The sequence below is a fragment of the Pan paniscus genome, chromosome 19 (assembly GCF_029289425.2).
Source record: "Pan paniscus chromosome 19, NHGRI_mPanPan1-v2.0_pri, whole genome shotgun sequence".
In the NCBI taxonomy this organism is placed as follows: domain Eukaryota; kingdom Metazoa; phylum Chordata; class Mammalia; order Primates; family Hominidae; genus Pan; species Pan paniscus.
In genome coordinates, this window is record NC_073268.2 from 63,415,087 (window position 1) to 63,432,825 (window position 17,739).

Genomic DNA, 17,739 nt, shown 5'->3' on the forward strand with positions numbered 1-17,739 from the left:
TTTTTTGAGGTGCAGTTTCACTCTTCTTGCCTAGACTGGAGTGCAATGAATGGCTCAATCTCAGCTCACTGCAACCCCCGCCTCCTGTGTTCAAGTGATTCTGCTGCCTCAGCCTCCCAAGTAGCTGGGATTACAAGTGTGTGCCACCACATCTGGCTAATTTTTGTATTTTTCTGTAGAGACTGGGTTTCACCACATTGGCCAGGCTGGTCTCGAACTCCTGACCTCAGGCGATACACCCACCTCGGCCTCCCAAACTGCTGGGATTATAGGCATGAGCCACCACGCCCAGCCGGCCTCCTCTTCTTTGCTGAGTTACTCTTCTGCAGCCACAGCCTGCAGATTTTTCCATCCCCATCCTTGTGTAGATGCAAGAAGACATCTCGGGTTATCCCATGGGAAGCCCAAGTGCACCCTGTACTCACTCTGCAGCTTTTGCAGCCTTGCTGCAGAGTCAGGGCTGAGGACAGAAAGCACAATGCTTTGGCTCTTACTGCCATGGTTATGGGGTGCTAGCATCTCCCCAAGAGGGTGGGATTATTTCACTGCGGGACCTGCAGGCAGGCTCTAGCCACCCCCAGCCCTCTACCTTGGAGCTGGCACTGACTCTCCCACTCACTGACTCTCCCACTCAAGTGTGGATGTGTTGGAGGGTCTCATGGAGCCTCAGACCGTCAACAACAAATGAAGGGATCACAGGCACACCCCCGGGACGTTCTCTCTCCAGGTGTGATGGACCATTACCTGGTCATGCACCAGCTGCGCTGTAACGGGGTCCTCGAGGGCATCCGGATTTGCAGGAAGGGATTCCCCAGCCGGATCCTCTATGCTGACTTCAAGCAGCGGTAGGTTCCCTCTCTCCTGTGCATCTCTCTCCTTCCGAGGGCACCTTTTGCATTTCCCTAAGACATTTCTTGACCTGGGTATTTGGTGAGCTCCCAAGTCCCCCAGAGTTTCCACAGACTTCATCTCTTGCTAGAGGAACTGATCCCATGCCCACAGTGAGTGGGCCAGCCCAAGTGGTTCCAAATTCAGAGCCCAGACCCTCTAGCCTGATTGTGACTCTAGACCAGGATGTCTCAACTTCTGTACTATGGACATTCAGGCTAGATCGTCCTTTATTGTGGAGGCTGTGCTGGGTGTGGGAGGATTTTAGCAGTAACCCTGCCCTCTACTCAGAGATGTGGTAGCAAACCACACCCCTCCCCACTGAGCTGTGACAATCAAAACTCTCTAGACATTGCCAAATCACACCCAGCTGAGGCCCGCAGCTCTAGACTAACTCTCTCCTCTGAGCCACCATCGGGTTACACAAGTCCGGGCCTTGTCCAGGATGGAGGACAGGAGAGGACCTTCCAGAAGTAGGAGAACCAGGGCCTACAGGTCACGGTTGATTTCAAGGCTTCTTTTAAGCCAGAGAAGAACCATCTCCTCTGAAAGCAAACTTCCCGCCATGCACTCAGCTGGGCTCTCTTGTTTCATGCTTCTCTCCCACCCACCTTGCTTCTCTCCCAAGGGGGCTGATTCAAGCCCCCTTGCTAGAATCAGTCCCTAGCTATTCCCATCTCCCAGACCAGCTGTACAGTATTCCACTTCCTCCTAAGGCTTGAGCAGGAGAAGATTCTAGAAGGCTGGTCTCAGCTATGAAGCCTTTCGGGGATTGGAATCCATTTGGGAAATGTCCTCTCTCCTTAGGTACCGGATCCTCAATGCCAGTGCTATCCCTGAAGGGCAGTTCATTGACAGCAAAAATGCCTCAGAGAAGCTCCTCAACTCCATCGATGTGGACCGGGAGCAGTTCAGGTTCGGCAACACCAAGGTGAGCACAGGCGAGGCTGGGACTCCCCTAGTAACCCCACAGCCCTGGGCTGCTTGTTAGCTGATCAGAAAAAGGGTCCCCTTCTCCTTTTGGTCCACCTGACCGTCCTTGCCCAGTCGCCCAGGTAAGGGGAGCTCTGTGTCTAGGTAGACAGAGCTTGTCTCCCTGTTGGTTTGTAAGTGGCTGAAAGCTTAGATTGGAAGCCTGAGCCCCACCATGCAGCAAGGATAGGAAAAGCCAATGGGGAACTCTAGTGTCCCAGAGGTAAGAAAGAGCTGAAGAGAGGAGAACGTAGAGAGGACTCCAGGGACACTGAGGCCTTGAGGAGAATGACTATAAACAATAAAATCAGCTACCAAGCGGGGTGCAGTGGTTCATGCCTTTAATCCCATGCTTTTGGGAGGCTGAGGTCGGATTTCTTGAGGCCAGGAGATGGAGGCTGCAGTGCGATTGATCATACTACTGCACTCCAGCCTGGGCAACAAAGTGAAGCCCTGTCTCAAAAAAACAAAAACAAAGACAAACTAGCTGCCATTTATTGAGCACGTGAGTATCAGCCCTGTGAGAAGCCTCCTGCACGTACTTCACTGACTCCTCACTAACCAGCGAGGTGGGAGTGATGGTGATAAGGGTGGCACTTACTCATCAGGTTCTTGGGAGGTCGAGAAACTTACTCAAGGTCACACACGGATAGATAGTAAGTGGCAAAGGTCAGCTTCAAATCCTGGCCTGCCTCCAAAGATCCACATCTCAGAAACGGGCAGGCTGGGGGTCTCCACCAAGGAAGAGCCTGCTGGCCCCAGAGGGTGCTTAGTTTCCCTGGAATGTTATGGAGGGAGTGGGCGAAGTGGGCCTGAGCGTGGGACCAACCTTCCCAGATGGACAGAAGAAGAGGGTGAAGCCAACGCATCTGTGAATCTCTCTGATCTGGGTACAATTGCGTCCCATGGTTTCTTTCTGGACTCATCTTTGTTTCCTGTATGTGAGCTCTGTCAGAACGGATCTCTGTGGGTTGGTGGGGCCTGGAACACACGTTTTTTTTGTCGTTGTTGTTGTTGTTTTGTTTGTTTGTTTTGTTTTGAGACAGAGTCTTGCTCTGTCACCCAGGCTGGAGTGCAATGGTGCAATCTCTGCTCACTGCAACCTCCACCTCCCAGGCTCAAGTGATGCTCCTGCCTCAGCCTGCTGAGTATCTGGGATTACAGGTCCCCACACCACGCCCGGATAATTTTTGTATTTTTAGTAGAGATAGGGTTTCACCATGTTGGCCAGGCTGATCTCGAACTCCTGACCTCAAATGATCACCTGCCTCGGCCTCCCAAAGAGCTGGGATTACAGGCATGAGCCACCATGACCAGCTTGGAACAGACTCTGGACCAGGCTGCCTCACTGCCCAGGAGGAGCCACTGAGGAGACCAGAGCCGCCGAGAAGCAAGTCCTGGAAACAGAATTGCTGCCCCTGCCGTGCTCTGAGAGTTGAGCCTCAGAGTTGAGCAGAAACAGGCCCCCTCAAGGGCCCGGCTGAACACCTGCTGGGGAAAAAGATCAAGGCTCCTCTGTCTTTTAATGCAGGTGTTTTTCAAAGCTGGGCTCCTGGGACTTTTGGAGGAGATGAGAGACGAGAAGCTGGTGACGCTGATGACACGCACGCAGGCGGTGTGCAGGGGGTACCTGATGCGGGTGGAGTTCAAGAAGATGATGGAGAGGAGGTGACACAGACTCTCACCTCCACCTTCTCCTGCCCTCTCTGCTTAGCAGCTGATTGTCACTTCCTGCTTTTAGTCTTGGGATTTCCATGTGCTTGCTCTCTTTCCTTCATTTGTTTAACCCACATCTACTGAGCGGCAATCCTGGGCTGGGTGCTCTGCATGGCGCTGGGGAGACAGAAATGAACCCTCCCTCACGGGGTCACAAAGGAGTGGGAAGCAGACGCATGTATGGCTGGTTTTAATGCCTGTGACAAGCTCAATGTTCGAGTTATAGTCGGGGGATAGGGAACTGGCAAGAATAAGCCCCCAGCCTGATTAGGGGGTTGGAGTTGGCATGAAGGTGTCAGCAAGAAGAAAGCACTTTCTTTTTTCCTTTTTTTTTTTTTTTTTTAGACAGAGTCTTGCTCTGTCATCCAGGCTGGAGTGCAGTGGCACAATCTCGGCTCACTGCGATCTCCACCTTCCAGGTTCAAGCAATTCTCCCGCCTCAGCCTCCCTAGTAGCTGGGATTACAGGCGTGCACCACCACGCCCGGCTATTTTGTTTTTTGTTTGTTTGTTTTGTTTTGTTTTAGAGATGGGGTTTCACCATGTTGGCCAGGCTGGTCTTGAACTCCTGACCTCAGGTGATCCGCCCGCCTTGGCCTCCCACATTGCTGGGATTACAGGCGTAAGCCACTGCGTCCAGCTGAAGAAAGCACTTTCTGAAGCAAGCTCTACATAACCTGAGAGTGGGTGGTCTGGGAGGAAGCCCGACAAGCAGGTGGCTGTCGTTGGAATATAGAGCAAGAGGCAGGTAGTGGAGGTCCCCGTGTGTCACATTCAGAAACCCAGGCTGCACCCTGTCATTGATGGAGAGCTGTAGAAGGTGTGTGCAGAGACAAGGGGTAGGATTGCATCACTCTGGCAGCTAGGAGAGTGAACACAAAGGCTATGATGGGGCAAGGCCACAGTGTGGTAGAAGTCCAAATAAGGGATGACAAGGACCTGAAGTAGGACATAGTTGATGGGTGAGAGAGGAGGGCATGGATTAAAGGAATGTTTAATCCATTTAAGTCTTTTTCCTTTGATAATTCAAGAGAAGGAATAGCAGCATTGATGACTAGTCACCTGCAGGGATTGGAGGGAGAGGGGAGTGTGGGAGGGAGCCTGTTCTCCCTGGTCTCCTGATCCCCTGTGTGGCTCTAACTGTCGGAGCCATAATGAACCGCCACCACGTATGCGTCAGGAATCACTCCCAGGCATTGAGCTTGGTGAAGCAAATGGAAGCCAGCACGGAGATGAAAAGAATCTCAAGAAGGGAAAGAGAAGCCAGTGTTCAGGAATCCATAAGCTATGTAAATATAAAGCTGTGGAGGGTGAAGGGGAGGAGATCATGTGGGTGACACTGGGATGAAAACAGCAGTAGAAATTAGGAATACAGGCTGGTTGTGGTGGCTCACGCTTGTAACCCTAGCACTTTGGGAGGCCAAGGCGGGCAGATCACCTGAGGTCAGGAGTTCAAGACCAGCCTGACCAACATGGTGAAACCCAGTCTTTACTAAAAATACAAAAATTAGCCAGGCATGGTGGCGCATACCTGTAATCCCAGCTACTTGGGAGGCTGAGCCAGAAGAATTGCTTGAACCTAGGAGGCGGAGGTTGCAGTGAGCCGAGATTGCACCATTGCACTCTAGCTTGGGCAACAGAGCAAGACTCCATCTCAAAAAAAAAAAAAAAAAAACGAATAGAAAAGAAAGAAATTGGGAAGACAGATCAACTCTACCAGGGCAAGAGACTGGGAAATGACCAAGGACAAGTCCTGGGTTTCTTCAGCAGGAAGAGGAACCCCATATGGCAAAACACAATGAAACAGGAAAAATGTTGATGGAATTTAAGGCAGAGAAAGTTTCAAAAGTTAAGAGCTGATTAATACATCAAACATGGGAGAAAGACCCAATAGAATAGGAATGAAAGCTATTCCTTGCATTGAGCATTAGGAGGTCACGGACGCCCTCAGGCAGGGCACTCTCAGTAGGGTGGTGGAAAGGGCAGCCAGGTGACCAGGAGCCCGCAGGTAGCTCCACGCCCTCTCCTACCTTCCAACCTGTGCACGTGCCTCTGTTTCCTCTGCCCCTCATTTGCAGACCTACTCTGGATCCAGAGGATCTGCCAAGCTTGGCTGCACCTCCTTCCCACCTAACCGAGAAGGATGGAGGATGGGGTCCATCGGGGACAGGTGGGGGGTGCAGAGACCAGACCTTGCTGGATTTATTAATTTGAGTCCTAATGGGTGTACAGGGACTCCATCTTCTGCATCCAGTACAACATCCGCTCTTTTATGAACGTCAAGCACTGGCCCTGGATGAACCTGTTCTTCAAAATCAAGCCCCTGCTGAAGAGTGCAGAGGCCGAGAAGGAGATGGCCACCATGAAGGAAGACTTTGAGAGGACCAAGGAAGAACTGGCCCGATCCGAGGCTCGCCGGAAGGAGCTGGAGGAGAAAATGGTCTCCCTCCTGCAGGAGAAGAATGACCTCCAATTGCAGGTCCAGTCTGTAAGTACCTTCTACTTGAGAACGCAAAACACAGACTCTGGAGGACAGAAAAGGGGGAGGAACATTGAGGGCGCCATCAGGTGTCTATTTGAGAGACAGTGGTGCCACCCAGTGGTCATGTGGAGTATTGCAGCACCACCTTGCTCGTAAAAGGATGCCTGGTCCCGGGCTTAGCAAAGCAGTGAGTGCCGGAAATTATGTCTGCAAAGAGAATTTGTGCTCTCCCTGATTTCTCCCCGTCATCGCAGAGTTAGATATATTTTGCTGTGGGCATGAGGGATATATATGTGTCATATGTATATGCACCACAGCTTTAAAAAATCAATAAAAATAAAAATAATCAAAATTAAATAACCCAATTCAAAGTAGCAGGAGTAATTTTCTATGTATTATTTATAATAATATGTAAAAAGTGCTTTAGGCCGGGCGCGGTAGCTCACGCCTGTAAGCCCAACACTTTGGGAGGCCGAGGTGGGAGGATCGCTTGAGCCCAGGAGTTCAAGACCAGCCTGGGTATCATGGCAAAACCCCATCTCTGTAAAAAAAATTTTAAAAACTAGCAGGCATGGTGGTGCATGTCTCTAGTCCAAGATACTCAGAAGGCTGAGGTGGGAGGATCACCTGAGCCCAGGCAGTCGAGGTTGCAGTGAGCTGAGAACATGCCACTGCACTCCAGCCTGGGCAACACAGTGAGACCCCGATCTCAAAAAAAAAAAAGTGCTTTAAAGATACATAGTTTTATCAAAGAAATGGGGCAGTATAGGCTGGACGCAGTGGCTCACACCTGTAATCCCAGCACTGTGGGAGACCGAGGCGGGCAGATCACAAGGTCAGGAGATTAAGGCCATCTTGGCTAACATGGTGAAACTCCGTCTCTACTAAAAATACAAAAAAAAAAATTAGCCAGGTGTGGTGGCACACGCCGGTAGTGCCAGCTACTCAGGAGGCTGAGGCAGGAGAATCGCTTGAACCCAGGAGGTGGAGGTTGCAGTGAGCTGAGATCGTGCCACTGCACTCCAGCCTGGCAACAGAGCAAGACTCCGTCTCAAAAAAAAGAAAAAAGAAAGAAAGAAAGAAAAAGAAAAGAAATGGGGCAGTATAATTGTCTCTTTCACAGAGTGAAGGCATTTATAATTTTCCCTTTTTAGTAAATCCGCAAATACTTTTACCTTTTGTTTTTATACAGAGCATTTTCCGCTCCCCTTTTCACTTTCCCAATCACTATAGTGAGTTAATAGGAGCACTTTCCCAGGTACAGCAGACAAGAGAACAGTTCTTGGAACAAGATAACTGGGTTTCTATCCCAGATGCTCCACCTGATAGCTGTGTGACCTTGGACGAGCTACATATCCTCTTTGTGCTTCTATTGTCTCGTCTGTAAAATGGGCATAGTCAGAGTACTCACCTCATCCAGCTATTGAAAAATCAGAGTGGTTAATGCCTGTAAAATGCCTGGCACACAGCTCATGTTCATAGATGTTCAGTAAACATTAGCATGCACGCTTGCCAGTCTCCTCCCATGCATTACCCTGCAGTGTGTGTCTTAAAATACTCTTATATGGGCCGGGCATGGTGGCTCACGCCTATAATCCCAGCACTTTGGGAGGCCGAGGCGGGTGGATCATGAGGTCAAGAGATCGAAACCATCCTGGCCAACATGGTGAAACCCCCTCTCTTCTAAAAATACAAAAATTAGCTGGGTGTGGTGGGCACCTGTAGTCCCAGCTACTCAGGAGGCTGAGGCAGGAGAATCACTTGAACCCAGGAGGCGGAGGTTGCAGTGAGCCGAGATCGCGCCACTGCACTCCAGCCTGGCAACAGAGTGAGACTCCGTCTCAATAAATAAACAAATATATAAATGAATACTCTTATATGGGAAGATATAGCCCGATTTAGAACAGAAGTAGCTGATCTTGGTCTGTCCAAGAGACTCACTGCAGCATCTTCTGGGACATATGTATTCAATCACGAATTCTTGGGTGTTTTTAATTTTCTGTTCTGTGGTTCGAGGAGACACAGCTAAGGAGACATAGGCAGAACTTTTCTGTTGAAAGGATCAGGCCTGGTGGCTCGTGCCTATAATCCCAACACTTTCAGAAGCCAAGGCAGGAGGATCACTTGAGCTCAGAAGCTCGAGACCAGCCTGGGCAACATAGTGAGACCTTATCTCTAGAAAATAAATAAATCCATATATTTAAAAATAAATTTAATGAAAGTTAAAAGATAGTAATGTTTTGAAACTATTTTGTCAGCTTGAGATAACATAGAGTAGATGAGTCATTTTCCAACTGGTGGTAGCAGGAAGAGTGAGATAACCAGCTATTCAAATGTGGCAAATTTCTAGAGGCTTCATTCTTTAAAATGAACTTGTAATTTCACAAACTCCTCTGTTTGAAATTATTATAAGTGAGGCCAGGCATGGTGGCTCGCACTTGTAGTCCCAGCACTTTGGGAGGCTGAGGCAGGAGGATCACTTGAGGCTAAAAGTTTGAGACAAGCCTGGGAAACACATGGAGGCCCCATCTGTACACACACCAAAAAAGAAGCCAGTCATGGTGGCACATCCCTTGTAGTTCCAGCTACTTGGGAGGCTGAGGTGGGAGGATCACTTGAGCACAGGAGTGTAAGGATGCAGTGGGCTATACTCACACCACTGCACTTTAGCTTGGGCAACAGAGCAAGCCCTTGTCTCTAAAGAAATAAATGAACAAATTATTATATGCGAATTTCTATAAGCAATGTCCTTGCTAGTTAAAAAAAAAAACAAAAAAACAAAAAAACATGTATACGGACCAGGTGCAGTGACTCATGCCTGTAATCCCAGCACCTGGGGAGGCCGAGGCGGAAGGATCACCTGAGGTCAGGTGTTTGAGACCAGCCTGGCCAACATGGTGAAATCCCATCTCTACAAAAAAATACAAAGATTAACCAGGCATGGTAGCACATGCCTGTAATCCCAGCAACTCGGGAGGCTGAGGCAGGGAATCGCTAGAACCTGGGAGGCAGAGGTTGCAGTGAGCAAAGATCATGCCGCTACACTCCAGCCTGGGCCACAGAGAGAAACTCCATCTAAAAAGAAAAAATGTGTTTATGGGTGATATCTAAGTTTATGTACACATGTGTGTGCAGTGTGTGCACATGTTTGTGCATGTATGTGCATGACCCATTTCTTGGCTTAGGTGTAGATAATAAGCTTTTAGAGGGTGATACCCTTTCTTTGTAGCATTTTCAAAGAGGTCAATCAAAACATAAAATGACCTGGTTCTTTCAGGAAACAGAAAATCTGATGGATGCTGAGGAACGATGTGAAGGACTCATCAAAAGCAAGATCCTACTGGAAGCAAAAGTCAAGGAGCTGACGGAGAGATTGGAAGAGGAAGAGGAGATGAATTCTGAATTGGTTGCCAAGAAGAGGAATCTGGAAGATAAATGCTCCTCTCTCAAGAGAGACATTGATGACCTGGAGCTGACCTTGACGAAAGTTGAAAAGGAGAAGCATGCCACAGAGAACAAGGTGAGCAAACCCAAGGGACTCCCACAGTGTCTTAACAGGCTTCACTCTCTCTCTCTCTGTAAGGAGGAGAAAGGGTGGCGTAGGAGTCCAGCCAATATAACATTGCCCAGAAATGAGAGGCTGGCGTCAAGGTGAAGGGTAGTCAAGTCCCAACAAGTTCTGTCCTCTGGTGTCTTTTCTACCCATAGACTCTTCTTCTTCTTCTTCTTCTTTTTTTTTTTTTTTTTGTGTGAGATGGAGTCTTGCTCTGTTGTCCAGGCAGATCTCGCTACAGTGGTGCCATCTCGGCTCACTGCAACCTCCGCCTCCCAGGTTCAAGCAATTCTCCTGCCTCAGCCTCCCAAGTAGCTGGGATTACAGGCACACACCACCATGCCCAGCTAATTTTTTGTATTTTTAGTAGAGACGGAGTTTCACCATGTTGGCCAAGCTGGTCTCGAACTCCTAACCTCAGGTGATCCACCCACCTCGGCCTCTCAAAGTGCTTGGATTACAGGTGTGAGCCCGGCCCCATAGGCTCTTCTCAACCCTCCGTGGCTGTATCACAAACTTCTAGCATTTCTTTGAGAGGAAGGACTGTTTCATATTCTTCTTCAGTTCCCATAGCACCAAGCACAGGGATTGCAAACAAGAAGGCCTACAGGGGTCAGGCAGATAGTGAAGGAGGCAGAAGACTGGATAACACCAAGGATTGACTGAGAGGAGCGGGTACCGGCAGGACAGAGACTGATGCAGCCTTTGGGAAAGTTATTTGGAATTACTCAGTCAAATTAAGAATCCAGATACCCTACGACCCAGCAATTCTGCTCCTGGGTGTATAGATCAAGGAATTCTTCCACCTGTCCACAAGGCGACATGTCCTAGGGTGTTTGTAGTGGCATTGCTTGCGGGAGACAGCTGGAGGCAGTGCCAGGGTCCACCACGGGGAAAACGGAGAACTAAAATGTAGTAGATAACACAGCAGGGAGCACTACGTAGCCATTAGGAGCAATGGGGTGTGCACACCAAATATTAAATACCTACTGCTAAACGGTGGAAAAATGTAAGAAAATGAAATATAGGGCCAGGTGCGGTGGCTTATGCCTGTAATCCCAGCACTTTGGGAGGCCAAGGTGGGCAGACCACGAGGTCAGGAGATCGAGACCATCCTGGCTAACATGGTGAAACCCCGTCTCTACTAAAAATACAAAAAATTAGCCGGGCGTGGTGGCGGACGCCTGTAGTCCCAGCTACTCAGGAGGCTGAGGCAGGAGAATGGCGTGAACCCGGGAGGCGGAGCTTGCAGTGAGCCGAGATGGCGCCACTGCACTCCAGCCTGGGCGACAGAGTGAGACTCCCTCTCAAAAAAAAAAAAAAAAAAAAAACTGTAACATTGTAAATGATAACATTGTAAACTACTGTGTGGACTAAAGAAAATATGGCCAGATTCAGCCCATAGATTAGGAGTTAGCAACTTCTGATCTGGAAGCCTGCTGGATGTGGAAAAAGGTTTCACTTACTTCCTTCAAGTTCCGTGTTGGGTGCCCTCCTCCTGCTTCCCGATAACACAGCACTCCCGTTCTGAATTTTCTTTCTTTCTTTCTGTCTTTATTTTTGAGACGGAGTCTCACTCTGTCACCAGGCTAGAGTGCAGTGGTGCAATCTCAGCTCACTGCAACCTCTGCCTCCTGGTTTCAAGCGATTCTCCTGTTTCAGCCTCCTGAGTAGCTGGGACTACAGGTGCCCACCACCATGCCTGGCTAATTTTTTTTTTTTTTTTTTTTTGTATTTTTAGTAGAGACGAGGTTTCACCATGTTAGTCAGGATGGTCTCGATCTCCTGACCTCATGATCCGTCTGCCTCGGCCTCCCATTACAGGCGTGAGCCACCGCGCCCGGCGTGAATTTTCTTGCGTAGCACCTCACGCCTCTCCTCCCCTTCCTGCCTCATTCTAAACCCTATTCAGCCAACCTAACAAACACATTTCCACAGACATATTATGAGCGAATATAGATTGATGTTTTACCCTTCAGAGGTAGCACATTTGCATTTTAAAAGTGCCCTTCCTTGTAAAATATAATGCCCTCCTTAAATGAATAATCCTAATGGGAGAATTTGAGGCACCATGATAGACGGTTAAGGAAGATAAAGAACTGAGAGTCTGTCAATTCTAGAAGGTAAAAAAGTAGTAGCCAAAAAGAAAAGGGAAAAAGGAAAAATGAGCAAAGAAGCAATAGCTTTTGTTGATGGAAGCTTCTGGCATAATCGTTTCCATATTAAATCGGTGTTAATATTGTCCCAGGTAAAGAATCTTTCCGAAGAAATGACAGCACTTGAAGAAAACATTTCCAAATTGACCAAAGAAAAGAAATCTCTACAGGAGGCCCATCAGCAAACACTGGATGATCTTCAGGTTGAAGAAGACAAAGTCAATGGTCTAATCAAAATAAATGCCAAGCTTGAACAGCAAACAGATGATGTGAGGATATTTTACTACTATGCTTTAGCATTTATCACTTGTGGAAGCACAGACAAGAGACAGTCTAACTAGGACACAGGGCTTGAGAGGTCAGACTCTGGAATCAGCATCCCTAAATTCAGATCTCAGCCCCACCCTGACCCTGAAGGAGTCTGGGATACTGAGCAAGCTGCTTACCCTTGCAAAGCCTCAGTTTGTGCCTTGTGAAATGGCGATGTAAATAGCTCCATCTCAGAGGGTTTTCACAGAAAGCTCAGCACACAGAAAGTGTTCAGTAAAACATAGCTGCTACTATTGCTATCATCACCATTATCATTATTATTAGCATCCACTTGTAGGTCCTTTGGGTTCCAAAACCTCCAATCCTGTTGTAACGTTACTAAAGATGAGTTCCATTTGTGGCCATGAAAATTACTATTTCCGCCCCCGTCACATGACATTATTGTTTTTGATGTAAGAGCCACGTTTGAAGTTTTCAGGTTTTACTCACTATTGTGGCTAGAGATTTTCCAGATAGCTTTAATGTTTCTGAGCCCAGGGTAGGTGTGCTCCTCCTCTACACCCGTTTCCTGTTCCTATGTGTGCATGTGTGTGTGTGCACACACATACACACACACGAATTCCTTGCCTCCCATGGTTGCATAATGTTAGCAGGCAAGGTGTGATGGTGTGTAGCACAGACCTTCACAGTGCTGTCCACAGAAGCCCCCATTTGTATTGTCTGTGCAAGAGTGTGCACCCATGGGTACCATACCCCTACAGGGAACATAGTCTGGGCCAGGCCAAGTGGGAATCAGCTGAGAGAGGCACCAGGAGGCCCCTGAGGGATCCGGCCCCACCCTGGGTAGTCTTTTCTGGAAGACAGAAGAGAGGGGAGGTAGGGGCAAGACTTGCTTCCTCCTGGGGCCAGAGGCTTGCAGCCAGCACCCTACAGGAGCCCCAGGAAGCCCCAGGCCACGTGTATGGCTACACTGGATAAACGGGGCAAACACTTCCCCAGCAGGGGCTTAATTTTCTACCTGTGTGTCTTCTCAGCTTGAGGGTTCCTTAGAGCAGGAGAAGAAACTGCGGGCGGACTTGGAAAGGGCGAAGAGGAAGCTGGAAGGAGATCTGAAAATGTCCCAGGAATCCATTATGGATCTAGAAAATGACAAGCAGCAAATAGAAGAGAAATTGAAAAAGTAGATATTTCTTTTACCACCTCTGTGTCTCAGCCTAAAAGCCAACTTTCACCCCCTCCAAGAGGCTTGTATTTCATGTTCTTTATTTTTTTTAATCTATTTGCAGGAAGGAGTTTGAACTCAGTCAGTTACAAGCCAAAATAGATGACGAACAAGTCCACAGTTTGCAGTTTCAAAAGAAGATTAAAGAACTGCAAGTAAAAGCATGAAAACCTTCCTAATCATGACAATCCCTTTGCAAGAGCGCCCCTCCTCACCCCTTCCCCCTTGTTTCTTTAGCTGCTTCTTTCCTTCCTCCTGCTAAAGCTAGAGAAGATGTCCTGTCATTTCCTTTAGTTTTTGAAAATAATATTTTAATGTTCTGAATAACCCATAAACATAGTTCCTTGCAAAGGCTCCAAATAGGCCCAGTAAAGCTAAATATTATTGATAAGGGTGCTTTGATCATCCCTAAGCCCAGTGCCCTCCCCGTCTTCTGAGAATTAATTGCCAATTTCAGTGGGATGTGCATCTTTCTGCCTCTTTTGCTATGTGTTTTTGTACACATTTAAGACTCCCCAAAAAATATATAGTACACATGCAGAAAAGGTTCTTGTTTCTTCATATTCTTAGCATATCACACTGAGAGTATCACTCTGCAACTTGCTCCTTTCTTTGGGCAACATGATCTGCAGAGCTATCCATGATAGACGTGGATTGGTGTCTACCTGCTCCATAGACTTCTAGAACAAGTCTCCATCACAATCGATTTGTGCATTCTCTTATCCATGGACACTTAGGTTGTTTCCAAGTTTTTTCACCAATTTAATGTTATAATGTATTCTTTTTTTTTTTTTTTTTTTGAGACCGAGTCTTGCTCTGTCACCCAGGCTGGAGCACAGTGGCACGATCTCGGCTCACTGCAACCTCCACCTCCCAGGTTCAAGCTATTCTCCTGCCTCAGCCTCCCGAGTAGCTGGGACTACAGGCGCCCGCCACCACACCCGGCTAATTTTTGTATTTTTAGTAGAGGCGGAGTTTCACCATGTTGGCCAGGCTGGTTTCAAACTCCTGACCTCAAATGACCCACCCGGCTCAAGCTGCCTACCCGCAATTCCTCGACACCCAGCCCCTCTCAAAGGGGGCTGCCCCCTCCTCCACAATAACATTCCTGATAGAGTAATCCTTTCAGGCCCGCATAGAAGAGCTGGAGGAGGAAATTGAAGCGGGACACACGCTCAGAGCCAAGATTGAGAAGCAGCGCTCAGATCTGGCCAGGGAACTGGAGGAGATCAGCGAGAGGCTGGAAGAAGCCAGTGGGGCCACTTCAGCCCAGATTGAGATGAACAAGAAGCGGGAGGCTGAGTTCCAGAAAATGCGCAGGGACCTGGAGGAGGCCACCCTGCAGCATGAAGCCACAGCAGCTACCCTGAGGAAGAAGCAAGCAGATAGTGTGGCCGAGCTTGGGGAGCAGATTGACAACCTGCAGCGGGTGAAGCAGAAGCTGGAGAAGGAGAAGAGCGAGCTGAAGATGGAGATCGACGACATGGCCAGCAACATCGAGGCTCTCTCCAAGTCAAAGGTACCTGACTGGCCCTTCTGCTCTTGGAGAATGCAAGGCAGCCGACAGCCACCTGCCCCTGGGCACGTGTAATTTGATGCCTCCAAACCACTGCATGTTCTACACTGAAACCCTCTTCCCTATTTCTGCCTGTTTCCAGTTCCTCAAATTCACTCACGTCCTTTGTCTTATCCATTTGTGCTTCTGTAACAAAATATTTTAGACTGGGTAATTTATAAACAACAGAAATTTATCACTCACAATTTTGGAGGCTGGGAAGTCCAAGATCAAAGTGCCAGCAAATTCGGTGTCTGTCGGAGGCCTGTTCCTCACAGATAGTGCCTTCTCATTGCATCCTCATGTGGTAGAAGGGGTGAACAAGTTCTCTCAGGCCTCTATTATAAGAACACTAATCCCATTCATAAGGGCTCCACCCCCATGACCTTATCACCTCCCAAAAGCCCCACCCCCCAACACCACTGGACTGGAAATTATGAATTTTGGGGGGACACAAACTTTCAGACCAAAGCATCAAGATCACTTGATTCAAGCACAATTGGATGATCTGGCACCACTGTTTCGCTCTTGTTCCCCAGGCTGGGTTGCAGTGGTGCCATCTCAGCTCACTGCAACCTCTACCTCCCAGGTTCAAGCAATTCTCCTGCCTCAGCCTCCCAAGTAGCTGGGATTACAGGCACACGCCACCAGGCCTGGCTAATTTTTGTATTTTTGGTAGAGTTGGGGTTTCACCATGTTGGCCAGGCTGGTCTTGAACTCCTGGCCTCAGGTGATCCACCCACCTCAGCCTCCCAAAGTGCTGGGATTACAGGCATGAGCCACTGTGCCTGGCCGATTGGGGCTCTTTAAGAAAAAAGTATACAAACTTATAAAAATTAGGCATGAAAGTTGATATTTATAATGAGACAAAAAAGTCGCAGGTTACCTTGAAGACTCAAGTTCTTTTCTCCTGAGGCCTCTTTGGGCCATTTGCCAGAAATGCCTTCTAGAATATTCTGCTTGTGATGGCTCCTCTTCCCTTGAACCTTCTGCAGCTCCCAGACTCTCTGTGGCCCATGCAAATGCGGGCCCTGAAGCTTATTTCACAAGCTTCATAGTGAACCCACCTCTGTGCGTGGCCTCAAAGCAAAGAATTCCTCGTGGAGCATGTGTGCTCCTCGATTTAACACGTGCCCTCCTTGCAGGGTGCTCTGAGCTGTACTAGGAGCTGTTTGGCTAGACTGGAAGAAGCGGTGGTGACCCTAGAAGCGAGGCTGTGGGCCTCTCACCGAGGGTTTCCCGGAAGGTCAGGGCATCTGTCCAGAAAAGGAAGGGAGATATGGATCAGAGAACTAGAGTGGTCTCTCCAGCGCCCCCTGCTGCCAGTGTTTAGGGTCTGCGTCCACGCAGCCCTGTGCCTCCTTGATTGCTTCTTCACTCCGCGACTGCAGCCTCTGGCTCCGGCTGATGACTCCTTTTCTCTTTCTTTCCTGCTTTCCCATGTGTTTGCCCTTTTTCCCTTGGTTTTCTTTCTTCCTTTAAGAACTTGGTTCTGTAAATGTTCCCCTCCCACACCTCTCTCTCGGCGAGCCAGGCCAGCCTGCAGGGGTAGCTGGGTAGGAAGGGCCTCCAGCATCCCCCACACACTGTGCCTATAAACAGCCCCCACTCCAGCCTCCCTATCTCCAGAATTGCCGTGTGCTGCTCTCTGTTCTCAATTTTAACATCCAGGGGAAGCAGCACTTCATGTCTCTTAACGCTTTTTCAGTTGTCCCCTTTGACGGTTCTCCTTGCAAGCTGCCATCGCGTTTCAACTCTCCCTGCTTTGATTCCTTCATGTTTGCGTGTCATCTTCTCAAAGAGATCCTAAGCTCCTCCAGGACGCCCGTGGAATTAGTGTCCCTGCTTCCTCCACTGCCATCTCATACTTACCATTCTAAAGAAAAACATATGCTCTATACATTTTATTTTCTATTTTATGGAGCAGCAGGAGGAGAGAAAGGTCAACACACACAAGGGTTTTGAACAAACTTCACAAAAATACAGGCCAACTGGAAGCCAGAGAGGTGAATCCCTTCATACTGCCTGCACCATGGGGAACCTTCTGTGTTATTGAATGAAATGCTTAACACTGTCATCTGAATATATTGCTTGCAAATATTCACAGGCTTGTATTGCTTGCAATTATTCACGAATCACTTATATTACAAGAGGATCCGAAAGATCCACTTAAAAGTGACATCTTCTCAAAGGGTTGTTTACAAATCATTAAATACTTATCTACCTGATGTTCCAAGTGATTGGTGATTGAGCTGCATTCACAAATCTGAAATAATTATGATTTTTTTTTTTTGAGACGGAGTTTCACTCTTGCTGCCAAGGCTAGAGTGCAATGGCATGATCTCGACTCACTGCAACCTCCGCCTCCCGAGTTCAAGCGATTCTCCTGCCTCAGCCTCCCGAGTAGCTGGGATTACAGGCATGCGCCACCACGCCTGGCTAATTTTGTATTTTTAGTAGAGATAAGGTTTCACCATGTTGGTCAGGCTGGTCTCAAACTCCTGACCTCAGGTGATCCACCCTCCTCGGCCTCCCAAAGTGCTGGGATTATAGGCGTGAGCCACTGCGCCTGGCCGATTATGATTTTTTTGAAACTGAACTTTTTTTTGTTCTGTACTTTTATTTTTATTTTACCTGACAAGAAACTAAATGATTACACTGTTCAGTTCAATGCTGGGCACTAGGAATCCATTTCTTCCCATTCATGTTGACTTTCTGTTTGTTAAAGAGTAACATAGAAAGAACGTGCCGGACGGTAGAAGATCAATTTAGTGAAATCAAAGCCAAGGACGAGCAACAGACACAGTTGATCCATGATCTGAACATGCAGAAAGCAAGACTGCAGACCCAAAATGGTGAGAATGGGCAGGGCTCTGGGGTCCAGCCGGGCCATGGGAGAGGGTGGTCAGTAACACTGACGTGGGGG

General features: G+C 48.3%; 1 protein-coding gene and 1 long non-coding RNA gene across 3 annotated transcripts in view; one reads left to right on the forward strand and one right to left on the reverse strand.

Annotated features, from left to right (window-relative positions):
* The window catches only part of LOC117976546 (uncharacterized), a 113,967-nt gene that overhangs the window by 72,614 nt on the left and 23,614 nt on the right, over positions 1 to 17,739 (reverse strand). Inside the window, exons 2-4 of one of the 2 annotated variants that reach the window (XR_010110558.1) lie at positions 15,700 to 16,069; positions 15,018 to 15,112; positions 13,055 to 13,175 (exon numbers count right to left, since the gene is read on the reverse strand). This is a non-coding gene — a long non-coding RNA (uncharacterized LOC117976546). Of the gene's footprint in view, positions 1 to 13,054; positions 13,176 to 15,017; positions 15,113 to 15,699; positions 16,567 to 17,739 lie in introns of those variants that run through there. The other variant, XR_004667239.3, reaches the window with a different exon arrangement.
* The window catches only part of MYH13 (myosin heavy chain 13), a 63,265-nt gene that overhangs the window by 30,569 nt on the left and 14,957 nt on the right, over positions 1 to 17,739 (forward strand). The window contains exons 17-26 of the mRNA XM_055102259.2: positions 728 to 845; positions 1,696 to 1,819; positions 3,392 to 3,528; positions 5,808 to 6,063; positions 9,335 to 9,577; positions 11,859 to 12,035; positions 13,071 to 13,216; positions 13,323 to 13,413; positions 14,388 to 14,777; positions 17,542 to 17,668. Coding sequence (XP_054958234.2) covers positions 728 to 845; positions 1,696 to 1,819; positions 3,392 to 3,528; positions 5,808 to 6,063; positions 9,335 to 9,577; positions 11,859 to 12,035; positions 13,071 to 13,216; positions 13,323 to 13,413; positions 14,388 to 14,777; positions 17,542 to 17,668 — 1,809 coding nt within the window. The remainder of the gene's footprint in view (positions 1 to 727; positions 846 to 1,695; positions 1,820 to 3,391; positions 3,529 to 5,807; positions 6,064 to 9,334; positions 9,578 to 11,858; positions 12,036 to 13,070; positions 13,217 to 13,322; positions 13,414 to 14,387; positions 14,778 to 17,541; positions 17,669 to 17,739) is intronic.